Consider the following 15,069-nt stretch of genomic DNA (forward strand, 5'->3'; position numbering starts at 1 on the left):
ATGGCTGAACCCCAACCCTCAAAACCACTTCTGGAATTTAAGCAAAGCAAAAATTGTCATAAATTAAGGACAGCATGCTACTTGAGCAGCATGGTGGCCTGGAGGTGGAGCTCTTGCCTCACAATAAGGAGGCTGTGAGTTCAAACCTAGGTGACAGCAGATATTTCTCTCTCTGGGTGCAAAAAGAAAATATCTGCTGCAAACACCAGGAAGGAGTCAGGAAGGACATCCAGCCAGTAAACGCTCAGCCCCATTCAGTTGCCTTGACTCCACCCTGAGGAGGGTTACATTGTTGTTAAAAGAAAAGCAAACTCTACTAAAAGGGACAAACTTTTTCCAAAGCACCAAAAGGGAATAAATGAAACAATGGTTGGGAACTAACCAAGGAGATAAACAATCTGGAACTGAGAAATTTCCTGACAGAACAATTAATCAGTGGAATGACTTAACCCCAAAAGTTGTGGATGCTTCATCACTGGAGGCTTTTAAGAAGCCATTTGTCTTGAATGGTATCAAGTCTTCTGCCTCAGCAGGGGGTTGGACTGGAAGATCTCCAAGGACCCTTCCAACTCCAAATATAGTTTATGTTTTATGAATCATAAGCCAAGCAATTGGGAACTTTTCTGTTGGTCAGAATCATAATCAAAAGGCTTGGAATTAGTTTTTCATCCATAATTAAACTTCCTGCTTAAAAGATTATCCCTTTCTATCTAAGCTTATGAAGGTCTCTTTGCCAGCCCCCCCCCCCCCGCACCACTCCTTTCTGCCCAAAAGCCCAGGCACAAAATTAAGTCACCAAATGGCTTAGGTCCAATATTGACAGCTACTTTATTGAGGCTGCAGGGCAGTCCTGGAGGAAGGAAAGGGAACAAGTGGAAATTGGCAACCACTCCGATTGAGAGGTGGGACAAGATAGGTTGTTCTTGGCTTTATACCTTCAATTTTTGAGGGAGGAAGCGTCCATGAAATTAAAAAAATAAAATGTTAGCCACAGAAAAGCAAAGGCTTCAAATGCCTGTGATTAAAAACTTGGAGAAAGATTGCTTTCTTTGGTCCCTGCCTATGAATAGCTTAAAACATGCCTTTCCTCACGGTCTGCTAGAAGCCCATTTTAGCTCACCAAGCTGCTGGGATGAGATTCACTTGACCCAAGAACGAGTCCAAAGCCAGCTTCCTAGAAGAGCCACTGTATGGACTTGCCTACTGGAAGCCTCTGCAGAGGGGTGGTTGAGAGAGATGTTTCCACCCAGGGTTCTCCAGCTAAGAGAGAAGCCAGCAGGACAGGAGGCAAAGGGCGAACCCAGAGTTAGAGGCCCCATTGCATGGCAGCCTCAAACGCATGTTGGGAACAGAACCTGAGAGGCCATCGATCTAAAATCCTGGAAATCATCAGGAGAAAAGGCACCACCAGCAGTCAAGCTTGGTAGATCCTGCTTTCCTAAAGGCTAAATATTCCCCTTTGAAAGACTGCAAATAATTGCTTTTATAATTAAAGCACTCTGCAGCAACACTTTATTCTTGTCTTCCTGATTTTGCTTTTCTTAAAAAACAGGATTTCCCCTGTAGTGCAATTTTGGAGAGAACCCCAACTTCTGGCAATTTCCTTCCCTCTTTTGATGAGGCCTTCCATCCCACCCGGTCCAAGAGCAAAGCTGGGGAGGGGGGGAGAGAGTTGTTGAATATGTGCTTGATGTAGTCGTGGGCTGCTGCCATCTGAAATCACGCCACTGAAATAAAGAGAAATATAAAGAAGAGAAACAATCCTTAAAAACTCTTAACAAACCATAGTTTATAGCAGACAGGCAGCAGAGATGTGTAGCTTAGAAGCAAAGCAGGCGCTTGAACATCTCTCTTCTTTGTAAGTAAGTAGGCCCTGCCTTTTGTTGCATTTATCCCAGGGTGTCTTGTAATGCACCCAAAAGCAATTTGCAGCAAGGATGTCAGGGAGTCACAAACCAGCCATCTGCCTGAACAGCCCCAGCTCCCTCTTTGCCATTATAACACAGCTTCTATTTGGCAAAAATGGCATTTATGTTCAACAGACATCTCAGAATCCTGGCCACCAGGGCAATAAGAATCTTTTTCTCTAATCTCACATGGCCTGCCAGCATGCTGGGACTACAATTCCCAGAATTCCCAGTGTTGCCAAGGTCACCAGGACCTGGAGTCTCAAAACTTCCAAAGGGACCCAAGTTAGGGCGAGTTCCTCTTTCAAGTTCTGCTTCATTGCATCAGCCTCCTTGCAAGATGCATTGCCTGCACTCCCAGAGGAAGGCAAGGGCCATACTGGCCAATAGAAGGCAGCACTTGCTCATTGCATCACATGGGCTTCCTCCTCCCTGGGGCAGGAGAACCTTTCCCAAGACAGACATCCTGGTTTAAAGAGAACCCATCTTGCCAATAAATCTGTGGAAATGGGGACCAGATTGCTTTAAAAGGTTGAAGACTCTCTTCTTCAAAGAAGGCCACTTAATCACCTGAAATGAAAATGTTCTTTAAAAACACTGAGAAAAACAAAAGTACAATTGGAGCAGAAATTCTGGGAAGTGTTTTGATTATCTTAATCAGCTGCTTTTGGTCCCCAAATCATTGTCTTCTTCAACCTTTGTGGGGAAGGCAATTGCTGCCAGTTAACTATTCTGGGAGCTGGAACCCTTAAGATCCACAAGATAGCTTTATATATTTATTATATTAATTTAGGTGGCCATACAAGTCACATTTGCGTCTTTAAAGTTGGAAATGATCGCCAATGTGCAAATATGTCACTAAAACAAATAATTTCTAGTAGAAATTTTAATTCACTGCCTTCCTTTTTTTTAAGGGTGGCAAAACTCTCTGTGGTCTATTATGTTTGTAATGCTGCACTTCCTTGCCCAGCAAGAGATGGCTTTCGCTGCTGAGAATTCCTCAAAGGAAGAACTTTGCTCTTTGAGAAGAACAGAAACATAAATCACAGGAGGAAAAAAGAAAACAAGGAAAACAAAGGTCAGCCGAGAGAGAAATGCTTCTTCCACTTCTCAATCCTACTAAAACCTGGCTACCCTTCTGAGCCCCAAGGTAGCTACATGGCCAACTGACTACTGACAATCCTCTCAGGCATTTCTGTCTTTGCAGGCGTTCTGGAGTGCAGGGAAGTCAAGGGACATTGCACCAAACCAGTCCAACAGCCTCCAAGAGGGAGGCAGAGTTCAGGAGCTCCCTCCCTGCTTGTTGGCAAATGCTACCGGGTTGGCTATGAGGAACTACAGCATATTTCGAGGCCACTGAGAATAGAGCCCAGGCTGGCTCAAGGGCAGCCGGAGGCTCTTAGTCAAAAGTCCCAAAAGGCAAAAACAGAAAGGGAAATGGGTCCATGTGGCTCACCAAACAAAAGGGCATTAGCCAGACAACCAGCAACCACTCTGTTCCAAACTGTAACACAGCAGGATGCTCAATGCTGACCAAAGATCCAAGTTAGAAGAATGGGCAGTTCTGTGCCTTTGACCCCATGGCACAGCCACTCGGCCTCCATGCAGCTCAAAAATCATGAGCCAGCTTTCTTGCATTGCTTATGTGATGACAACATCACATTACCAATGTGGAATTCCCAGATTGATTATTGATCTCAGAAATTATTCTTCCTCACTGGAATTCCACATGAAGAAAATCTGAACTCTCTGCCCTAAAGAACTAGTCCAGACTGGGCGGTTTTATATCAACTTCCCCATTTTACTTAAAATATCCACTCTTCAGTCCCTTGGAAATGTTACCACCCACTTCCCATCTCCAAGTCACTTCTTCTAAAGAACAGAATCACATGAATTTTTATTTTTTTAAAAAATGGAATAGATAAAGCAGCTTCTGAATTCTGTGCTGCCTACAAAAGCTTTTTCTTTCATCTCCAGCTTATGATTGCATGGGACAAACGCTGCCCTGGGGCATCTTATGCTGTGCCACTTAGTTCCACTTGACCCAGGCAGAAAAGGAGAATAATAATTCAAACCTCTGTGAATCACACAAGCGAACACATCTGCTTCTGTAGCCCCCCTTAAGCTGAGGCGGGCTTCCATGCTGGTAGTTAGAGCCAGGACTTGTGGCCAGCCACTTTCCTTCCTGCTGCTATTCAGGTGGGATTTTCAGGACTGCTGTAAAGGTTGATCCGTAGGCGGAAAAGCAGAAACTGCAGCCATTTCCTGATTTAACCAATTCTGCCTATATGTCAAGTGCCTTTGTCTGTATAGGTTTCCAGGCTCCAGGAGGTCTGGAGTGCAGTGCGCCCCCTGCTGACCAGATGCCCATACAGCCCCAGAGAGTTCCCATATATTAAAAAAAGAAAAATACATTACAAATGAAGAGTCACTCATCTGTTTAATGGACTGCTTGTACAGCCTTTCTCCACAACCTCTTTATTCCTACTCCCGCGGCATTCTTTCTTGCTGACCCCAGAGGACAGGAAAAGAGAGAAAGGAAGAGAAGAGCCTTATATGAACATAACCAGGTCTTTACTTGTTGCTTTTGAGAAAGCTGCCAGAATGCTGGCAAAAACCACATCTGGAGACTGGGAAGCATCAACAGCTGTATGGATCCCATGCCGGGAGTAGTAGTCCACCAGTGGTGTGGTCTGGGTGTGATAAGCCTTCAGGCGTGTTTTCAGCGCTGCTTCGTTGTCATCTGACCGGCGGATAAGAGATTCCCCGGTGATCTGGAAAGGGAGCAATTTGTCAGCAAGGGCACCAGCCAAGGACCCACCTGAACTGGAACTGCCTGGTACCCAACCCTTCGCGACACGGATATCAATCCGCCCCAAGCAGCTGAAGGCACGAAGCTCCACGGAGCTGTTGCTGAGACGATTCCCAAGTGCTCCGTCCCTCTTTCCTGCTGGGGTCAGTGGCCTCGGCCTGGCAAGGAACTGGGCAACCCTTGCAGGTACTCCTTGACACATTACCAGTCATTTAGTGACCATCTGAAGTTATGACAGACCTCCGAAAAGCTACTTATGACTCAGTTTCAAAGTTCTGGTGTCACCCAACACCCGTGGTCACATGGCAGCGTTCTGGGCAACTGACCCTCATTTACAGCTGTAGTGCCCACGTTCACATAACTGCAGTTCATGATGCTTTTGCCAGAAACCAGAACTTACTTCCCGGTTCCAATAAAACCAACCCTTAACAAACCATGGGCTCGCTTAACGACTGAGTCATTTTTCTGAATGACTGCACCCCCCCCCCAAAAAAAAAACATGGTAAGATTGGGTCCAGTCACATGATGATCCTCTTTATGACTATCATGACTTACAACTGTAATTGCCACACTCAATTACAGTTTAAGTTTACCTTATTGTCATTGTACTTTGTATAACAAAATTAAAAGCCATCCTCAGTGTACATCATATATAAGAAAACTATAAAAAATAAAACAAAAACACACATCCTTCACATTTTACACAATTCAATTGAAAACCCCTAATGCTGCCTTAATATTGCATTATACAGTAGAATTCAACATAGTTACTGCTCTGGGATAGAAGCTGTTTTTCAGCCTATTTGCCCTTGTTTTTATTATCCTGTACTGTCTGCCAGATGGCAATAGTTCAATAGGTCATAACTTGTGGACTACCTGCATCCTGTTTGATCAATCAACTGGAACCATTCACCTCCAGCTGGCCACTCTCTATACTGAGGGTCCTCACAGCAACACCCGGTGAGGTGGGTGTGCCAAGGCCTGTATCAGATCCCTAAAAGTCATACTGCCATTCAATTGGGAGGAGGGGAGCCTCGGAGTTAAATGATTAGCTACATCTGAAACAACTGAGTTTTACAACTTTACAACTGGTTTCCTGTCACCGGGAGACTGAAGGTCCCAACATCTCTGGAGGGATGTTTATGGTAGCCATGTGGGATATATAACTTTGATGTCTAACTAGATAGCCATGGGAACGTGTGCTTTATTGACTCCCAGGGCAGAAGAGTTAAGGAAGCATCTTCACACTTGTGTATTGGTCAGAATCTGCATTCTAACAAAGGGGAGGGGTCATTATCAGCTTAATCCCATTTGCATGGCCAAAAGGTTTTCAGATGCTGCTTTGCTTCTAATGGTTTCCATCCTGCTTGATTAAAGGTTCCTTTTGAAATAATCCATTTCAAGAGTCTTTACTTTCTCAAGTTAGGAGAGGAGCCATTACAGCCTGCCTGTACAACCCCTGAGCCCTCTCCCAACACCTGGCTTGAAAATACGGTCATCCAGAGAAGGGAGCCATCTAGAAGCTGACCAGTGATGACAGCTCCTGGGCTGATCTTCCTCTTATCTCTGGCATATTCATTTGTTTATAAATGAATTTTCTATAACCACTCATTTCAGTCAAGAAATGACTGAAGAGTTTGCAATTCAAAAAATATGTTGAAATTAAAACCTAAGAACCTCATAATACAATAAAAACATCCAAAATAAATACACACCAAAGCCAGATTCCTTAGCCACTGAGCAGCACAGCAAGGAAGCTGGGCCCTTGGCCCATTCAGCCATCTTGGCTCAGGAACAATGCCAGGTTTTAGGGCCTTACAAAAGACTAACAGGGTTGGAGCAATTCGGGTCTCCAAGGGGAGGATGTACCACCGAGCAGGGGCCACTGCGGAAAAAGATCCATCTTCTGGTTCCTGCCAGCCAACACTTTTCGGCTGAGGGGATCTGCAGCATTCCCAATCTGCTAGATCAGGTTGGATAGGTAGAGACTCTAAGGTGATCCTTGACACTGATTACTATCCCAGTTTGAAAAGCACAATTTGTGCCAATCAGTGTTACTGCGTAAGTCACACAATTTGTAGAATCTATTCAAAAGCTATCAGTCTGTGAGACTTGCCTCCTGGTTTCCAATGATTCATTCACAGTAACCAAGATGGAAATCTTAAGCAAAGCAGCTAGAAACAAATAGAGAATCCAATTCCAGAAGCCCACCAGCTCCCAAAGATCCCCTACGGCTGGGGTGTCAAACTCGATTTCATTGAGGGCCACATTACGGTTTTGTTTGACCTCAGGAAGGGAGGGTCTGGGGGGGGCGTGGTCACTCACTGTCTCCAGCGGAGGTAGGTGAGACCAAGAGAGGGCCAAACGCTTGTCCTCCAAGGGAGCTTTGCCATCCTTCTCAGGTTATGTGGACCCCCGGAGGGTGGCGCAGACTGTCCAGAACCAGAGGAAGTAGAGGGCAAGCGCCCAGCCCAGCCCTTGAGCTCCCAGGGCACCGGGACCCCACAGCCCAACCCTGCTTTCCTGAGGGGGTACCTGGTTGTGCTTACCTCCTCCTCGAGGCGGCTGCTGCTGCTGTGCTGGCTCTCCTTGGCCAGGTAGCTCATGGTGTGTGCAGAAGGGCAAAGTGTGTGGGTCAGAGGGAGGCCCACTCCCTCTACACACAAGGAGACCTGACTTTGTAACCAAAGCATCCTCAGCAATAGGATGGGAGACCACCAGGAGAGGTCAGGAGTAGTAGGCAAGGAGATGGCAAAAGGGCAACAGAGCTGCTGGTGGGCACGTGCAGACCCACCCTCTCATTATAATCTTCCTTCCCTCCTTCCTTCTCTTCTTTTTCCTTCCATTCTCCTTTCTTCTTCCTTCCCATCTTTCCTTCTTTTTCCTCCATTGCTCTTCCCATCTTTCCTTTCTTCTTTCCCTTTCTCCTTTCCTGTCCCTTCTTGGATGCTCAAATGCAAAAGGGGAAACATTTCTCCTTTTGTTTTGTTTTTAGCAGCACACAGCTTCCCCGGGACCCATTTTTGGCCTCCTGCTGCCCTCTGCCAGCAGAAACGGAGCCCCATTTTCTCTGGCAGAGGCACGGCAGGCTAGTTTGTTGCTGTTTCCAGGCGGCCCTGTGGGCCGGCTCTATCCCACAGGCCTTGAGTTTGACACCCCTGCCCTAAGGCTTTAAATCAACTAGAAGCATTTCAATACAAACCCCCAAAGGGAGAGACACGTACATCATCCTTCATATGGACCTTGGGTGGGTTGAATTCCTCATGGTAGGAACGGCCACTTCCTGGGTGGATTAGCCTGGAAGGGGAACACAGAAAAGCCTCACCTACCTTTCATCTGCAGCAACGACATGGGGCAAAGCTACTCTACAAGCACCAGCATTTTAAAAACTTGTGGGATTGCAAGGGTTAGGAAAGATTTTTTTCATAAAGAAAAGGAAGCAGAAGGGCTTGAAGAGGGAAGAATATTTGGGAACATCACTGCACCACTGGTAAAATCCAGGCTGGGAAATTTTCTTTTAGCACACACTCAAGACAAAGACACACACAACTTGCATTTGCAGCATAACTAAAGGCTTCCCTGTGAAGGATTTGAGGCATTTCCTATTTAGTCACTGATCACATCGGGCTGATTTACTCCCCTTGTGCTACAAAACATACTTCTAAGTGGGCAAACTTTCCTTTACAAGAAATCTCCGCACCCTCTGCCCCCAGCTTTGTCAAAGCCACCTAAAGCAGCAACATCCCTCAAGGAAAATGACAGTTACCGTCCGGCGATTCTTCGGATGAGCAAGGAGTCGGCAATGCTGAATTCGATGACTGAATCTAGTTTCTCTTTCCTCTTCCCCATCAGCTCGTCCAGCTGTAAAATTGTGAAAAGGAGGGAATCCTAGTGAGCTAATTCACACTGAAGCTCGCAGACTCTCTTCTGGGCCAAGACAGACACGTGCAGCCATCAAATGGATGTGTGTGGGGGTGTCTGTGTCAAAGGCAGAACAAGCTCCCTTCTTGGCACTTCTGGTAGGACTAAGGGCTCCTCCCAGGATGTGCCTCCTTGAAGTACTGGCAACGTAGAGGATGTCCGCTTTGCTCAGGGCATAAGAGATGTCCAGGCCCAAGGAGAGCACTTACCATCTCTGCTTGTCGCACAGTGCGAGGAAACCCATCCAAGAGGAAGCCATTTTTGCATACAGGGGTCTCCAGGTTCTTCTCAATCAGCTCCACCACCATCTCATCACTCACCTGATGAAAGAGGAAGGGGGGACCCACTGGATACAGCAGCAGCTGGATCCACTCAAATCCACTAGAAAATTGTGCTTGTGAGGTGATCCCAGCCACCACTGGTCTTTGTAGCCAGATTCTGTTCTCTACCCTTGGTCTTTTGCAAAGGTATCAAATTTCAAGGTTCAAATCACTCAGATTTCCGATTAACCTCTACATATGAGGACTATACAGGATGTTTCTGTCCCGGACTTCAACCCTGAATAATTCTTCCCCATGGACTGAGCCAATGGAGAGATACAGGGAGCCTGTAATGGCTGTTTCTTATTGGAAGTGTCATTATATCATCATTAGAAAGTGTTGCTGGTGTGGGTGGGTGGACTAGATCAAGTTTGAGAGGTGAAGCTCCATCCTCCTGGAGAGCTTCTGAGGTGGGGCTGAACTGGGAGTTCAGAGGGCCCGGAGCCTCTTCTCTAGTAAGGGGGGCCCTGTCTGCATTGCCTCAGTCCGTGGGGAAGAATTATTCAGTGCTGACATCCAGGACAGAAACATCCTGCATAGTCCTCACATGCAGAGGTTAATCAGAAATCTGAAGGATTCCAGGCTCCCTGCAAAACTGTGTAAGAAATGTTGCATTGATACCTTCAATGAAAAAAAGCAAAATGCCAGCTTTAAAAGCAAGAAATATTTATGACGGAGGTTATGTATGGAAGCAGATCTCTCTTCTACTGATTATTCCTAGCTCAACACTCAATAATAATAAAATAATAATTATAAAATAAATAACACATCTTTCTTTACAGGTAGTCTTCACTTAGCAACCAATCACTCAGCGACCATTTGAAATCAAGAAGCACTAAACAGGGAGACTGAGGATTGGTCCCTATAAGTTGCAGGTGTTGCAGTGTCCTCATAATCACTGATTGTGACAGGGACGCTTGGCAACAGCTTGCAACTATGATAGCTGTAGTGTCCTCCTATTGGCAGCTTCCACGGCTGGCTTCCCTCAGAGTCAATTCAGATGGTAAATCCCATGATGACAGGCCTAAGGATGCCAACCACAACTGCCGCAGCTGCTGCCCTAAGTTGGCACAGCCACGTAACACTGGCTTTAACTATGGGGTTGCCCATCCCAAATGCTGTCATTAAACGAAAATAACCTGCACTGCAGACCTTTATAAATCTGAGCTCTAAATGTAGAAAGAAATGAAGAAAATATTATATTTTCAGCACTAGGACGGCTAAAAATAAAATAAACCATCCTTCCCTAAAAATAGAAAAGCAGTATAATTAGGATTTTCAAGTTCCGCTCCATTTTCTTAATGGAATTTTATGATTAGTGAACTGGATACTCACCAGGGAAAAGTCACAGCTGATTTACAATAACCTTCTTCAACCTGCCTGTTTGGGGGCTGATTTCCAATGTTTAAGCCTTCAATTCAAAGAGCAAAGGATACATGGAACAGAGCAAGCCAGCATTACATCCTCCTGCAGCCCTGGCACTTTCCAGAGACAGACCTGATGGGATTCTGGTCCATTCAGAGGAATCTGTAGAAGCTATGGTTCCCACGTATCATGTCACCATGCAATAAGATCATGATGCTCCTCCCTGCCTTGCAAATCCCCATTGGCCTGTTATTTGGGGAACAATGTGACAGGACAGGAGGGGCTGGATTAAGTCGACTGCTGGGAATCCTAACATTTTGCAAAGGATTCTTCTTCTTCAACTTTTGGAAAGAGCAGCCCAAAAACTGAGTCCTTTGGGAGAAGGGCAGCATATAAATCGAATAAACAAACAAACAAACAAAAACTACTTCAGAGGGAGCCTTTCTTCTCACTCACCAGCTTCCCAGCATCCATTGTTTCCTTCAACCTCTTCCCCAGCTCTGAGCCTGAAGCCACCATCGCCCTCAACATGTCTCCCGTGGCCAGGTGGCATACACAGTACGTTTCAGCAAGGCGAGGAGCCTGGACAAGAAAGAAGAGTCAGCAGTCCCCATGATGGTTATATACAGGTAATACAACTATAATTGAGCTTGCAATTTTAAGTCATGACAGTCATAAAACACGTTACCACACAACTGTGCCCAATTTTAAAATCTTTATTATTAAACAAACACCATGGTTATTAAGCAAACCCATTGTTCACTGTGGGGCCGTTTTTACTGAAAACAAGAAGTGATGCCAATCTCAGAATAAAACAGAGCTGAAAGGGACCTTGAAGATCTTCTAGTCCAACTCCCTGCTCAAATAGGAGATCCCATACCATTTCTGACAAGTGACTGCCAGTCTCTTCTTAAAAACCCCCAGTGCTGGAGTGTCCCTGATTTCCGGAGGCAAGCTGTTCCACTGGTTAATTGTCCTCACCGTTAGGAAGTTTCTCCTTCATTCCAGGTTGCTTCTCTCTTTGATTAGTTTCCGTCATTTCTTTCCTGCCCTCTGATGCTTTGGAAAATAAGTTGACCCCCCTCTTCTTTGTGGCAGCCCCTTAAATATTGGAATACTCTTATCATGTCACCTGTAGTCCTTTTCTCTAGACTAGACAGACATACATGATTCTTGAAAACATTCTTCATATGTTTTAGTCTCCAGTCCTCTAATCATTTTTATTGTTCTACTCTGTACTTTTTCTACTGTCTCAACATCTTTTTACATCCTAGCAACCAAAACTGAATGCAATATTATAAGTATATTCTTACCAAGACTGGTACTAATGCTTCAAGGGATTGTGATTCTATCCTTCTGTTAATGCAGCCTAGGACTGTTGGCTTTTTTTGCTGCTGTCCCACACTGTTGGCTCATATTTAAATGACAGAACTCCAATATCGCTCTCTGTTATTGCTATTGAGTCAGGTATCACCTATTCTATACCTGTACCTTTGGTTTTTCCTGCCCAGACGTAAAACTTTGCTTTTCTCCACATTAAATTTCATTTTGTTGGATAGTGCCCATTGTGCAAGTCAGTCAAGATCCATCTGGACCTTGAGCTTGTCTTCTAGGGTGCTGGCTATTCCTGCCAACTTAGTGTCATCTGCAAAGTTGATAAGTTCTCCTTCTATTCCCTCATCTAAGTCATTTATGAAGATATTGAAGAGTCCTGGGCCTAAGATGAAACCTTGGGGTACACCACTGCTTACTTTCCTCCATGTCAATGTAGTTCCATAAAGGACTACACATTGAGCCCGGTTTGTCAGCCAATTACACAAAAAATTGTAAATCAAGAGTTCTGTGACTACAGTTTCGCAAGACGCCCTGCCTGCCCCGCAGGGCAAAGACCTCATTTGGGAGAGGCCTAAAAGGGCCCGGCTTCGCCAAGAGCAACTCTGCCCCAAAGACGGTTTGGCATGGCAGACTTGGGCTCAGGGCAAGCGCTTATAAGACGCTGAACTGGAAGAAGGGAATATTTTTATTCCGCTTCTTAAAATTAGGTGCCACTCTAGGCCAGGCCGGGCCTTCTCAGCCTCGGGCACTTCAACTCCCAGAATTCCCTAGACAGCACCAGGAGGGCGCAGGCGCAGAACCCACCTAACCCCCCACCCCGGAAGGACTTTCTCCAGGAACCGCCTGGTGTAAGGCGGTATTTCTCACCACGGAGCTCCCCACCCCCCCCGATTCCCGCAGAAACCAGCTGGGCGCCGCGCCGATCCTAAGCTCGGGCCCGGGACCCGCCGGCTGGACCTGGGGTGGAGAGAGCGCTGCGGGAGCTCGCGGCCAGCCCTAGCAGACGATCGGCTCCCCCGCAGGATCCAGCGGACACTCCTCCCAAGCCGGCTGTGGGAGTCCGTCCAAGCGGCGGCTGTCGGCAAGTTTCTGCCAACGCGGGTCGAGGAAGGGCGGGGTCCGCCCGTCCGCTCCCTCTGGGGTCCAGCAGAGGCGCCGCGAGGCTTTCCCCGACCGGCCTGGCCCGCTCACCTGAGTGCCCTTCCCTGCACCGGGCGGCCCCAGGAGCAGCGCCCGAACGCCCTTGCGGGCCCTGCGTCCCAGCGTGTCGCTCTCGCCTTCCGCGCTTGGAGCCATCGCACCCGGCACCTCCTGCGCCGCCGCTAGACCAGCAGCATGCCTGGCCATTGGGCCGAAGGCCGTCCCTCACGCGGAGTAGGCGGTTCTCGCCCAATCACCTTACCACGGCGGTGGGATCTTGTCTCTGATTGGGTGTCGTGACCTCAAAAGTTGGCGGGATAGACCTACGCCTGCGCATTTGCTCGCGATAGGGAGGGGCACTTTAATTCTTGGACTGCGTGGCTGTTGATTGGAGCACGAAAATATATGCAAATGTATCCCGGAAATGGGAGTAAAAGCTCTTCCCCTCCCCGCCTCGTAACCGGAAGGTGGCGCTCCGGGCGGGATTAGCTGGCTCGGAAACGGATTCCGGCCACGTTTTGGGAGAATTCTGGGAATTGAAGTCCTCTCAAAGTCGCTAAGATTGAGAAACGCGGTTGAATCCTTTGATCTGTACCTGTCGATCTCAACAGTCCAAATTGCATTTTAAAAGAAATACCAACCTGGTGGAATTGCTCTTTGGCATGGGAGGCGCCCCCTCTCCCCCCCCCCCGAGTTTGCTCCTGGACAGCAGGTGGGATAAAGGAAGCCCCCTCCCTCCCCCAGATAAAGAGATTGTCGAGGTTCCAAGTAATACATAACCCCAACAATGAGAAGTCTGAGGCTTGGAGCAACGTGCAGAGAAAAGCTACGGAAAAGAAAATGGCTGCAGTTAAGATCAGCTTCAGGCTTGACGGCGGTTCTGGGCGAAATGCAGTAGAAGTGAAGAGGTGCATAAAATGCATGAGAGAAACCAAGGCTTTTATGAAGATTGGCCTATTCATGGTGTGACTGCAGGTCTCTCAATTATTGTGCACAAACTCTCTAGCCCAAGGGTTAGAGAGAGGGGAATAGTGTGATGGCTTCTTCTCCCTTTAAATTAATATTTAAACGTTAATTGTAACCTTCAAAGCAGTACAGTATAATTTAAACATTTACATCTGTTTTTGTACTTGTGAATAGACTTTCCATGTGGTTTAACATTGGCTAATTTCTGTTGGAAGCTTCATTTCTCTTTCTCCTAAGCTGACCAGATTTTCAGATTGGAAAAGAGGGACGCCTTTGAGGGGGGGGGGGGAGGGCTTGATTAAAAAAAATTTTTTTTGTCAAAAGGTCACCCCAGGACACTGAAACCAGCATAAATACGAATCTGTTGCCAAACAAAATTTTGATCACGTGACCATGAGGATGCTGCAACGGTCGCTAAGTGTGAAAAATGGTCGCAACGGTCGCTAAGTGTGAAAAATGGTCATCAGTCACTTTTTTCAATGCCATTGTAACTTTGGTCACTAAATGTTTTCCCCCTCCCCGAGACTCCTCACTTCTTCCTTCATTCCTCTTGCTTATCTACCTTCACCCTATCCGTCTTCTGCTCTTTCCCTCCCTTCCTTTCTCCTTCCATCCTCTCTTCTTTCCTCACTCACTCCCTTCCTCCTTTTCTCTTCCTTCCTCCTTCCATTCTTTCAGCTTCATTTCTTTTGCCTATCTACCTTCTCTGTCTTTCTGCTCTTTCCATTTCTCTCTTCCTCTTCGCTTCTGTTCCTTCCTCCTTCCCTCCTTTCCTATTTCTTCCTTCCTTCTGCCTATCTACCTTCACCTTCTCTGTCTTTCTGCTCTTTCCCTGTCTTCCCCTTTCCTCCCTCCCTTCTTTCCTTTCTAGTTCCATCTTTTCTTCTTTCCTCTCTCCCTCCCTTTTTCTTTTTTCCTTCCTTCCTCTTTCCTCTTGCCTATCAACTTCATCCTCTTTGTCTTTCTGCTCTTTCCCTCTCTTCCCCTTTTCTTCCTACCTCCTTCCCTCTTTTCTCCCTCCCTTCTTCTTTTTCTTCTTTTTTTCTTCCATCTTCCTCCTTCTCCTCCCATTCTTTCTCCTTCCATCCATCTTTTCTCCTTCCATCTTCTCCCCCCTCCCTTCTTCTTTTTCCTTCCCCCCTCCCTCCTTCCTTCCTCTCCTTCCCTTTCTTGCACACAGGAAGGGGAGGGGAGGCTTTCTAGTCGCTTTCACAGCATAATTTCTTTATCTAACTTTTAAAAAACAGTGTGCAAATCAAACTTGAGATTTTCGTAACCTGCGAAGCACCAAGTTATTATCTTC

At 46.6% G+C, this 15,069-nt stretch overlaps 1 protein-coding gene across 2 annotated transcripts; it reads right to left on the bottom strand.

Moving 5' to 3' along the window:
* Window positions 1-804: 804 nt before the first annotated feature.
* AK2 (adenylate kinase 2) lies at window positions 805-13,028 on the bottom strand. 2 transcript variants are annotated; one of them, XM_032227779.1, is made up of 7 exons: window positions 12,852-13,028; window positions 10,782-10,907; window positions 8,850-8,960; window positions 8,486-8,580; window positions 7,944-8,016; window positions 4,486-4,681; window positions 805-1,727 (listed from the first exon to the last, which is right to left on the bottom strand). In XM_032227779.1, exons 1-7 carry the CDS (start codon window positions 13,005-13,007, stop codon window positions 1,720-1,722), a joined length of 765 nt encoding a protein of 254 aa, XP_032083670.1. In that variant the 5' UTR covers window positions 13,008-13,028; the 3' UTR covers window positions 805-1,719. The 2 variants fall into 2 exon arrangements, with proteins under 2 accessions (XP_032083670.1, XP_032083669.1); XM_032227778.1 differs by lacking the exon at window positions 805-1,727 and having other exon boundaries at window positions 4,329-4,681.
* Between the last annotated feature and the right edge of the window lie 2,041 nt (window positions 13,029-15,069).

Source organism: Thamnophis elegans, chromosome 12 (assembly GCF_009769535.1).
Source record: "Thamnophis elegans isolate rThaEle1 chromosome 12, rThaEle1.pri, whole genome shotgun sequence".
Lineage (NCBI taxonomy): Eukaryota > Metazoa > Chordata > Lepidosauria > Squamata > Colubridae > Thamnophis > Thamnophis elegans.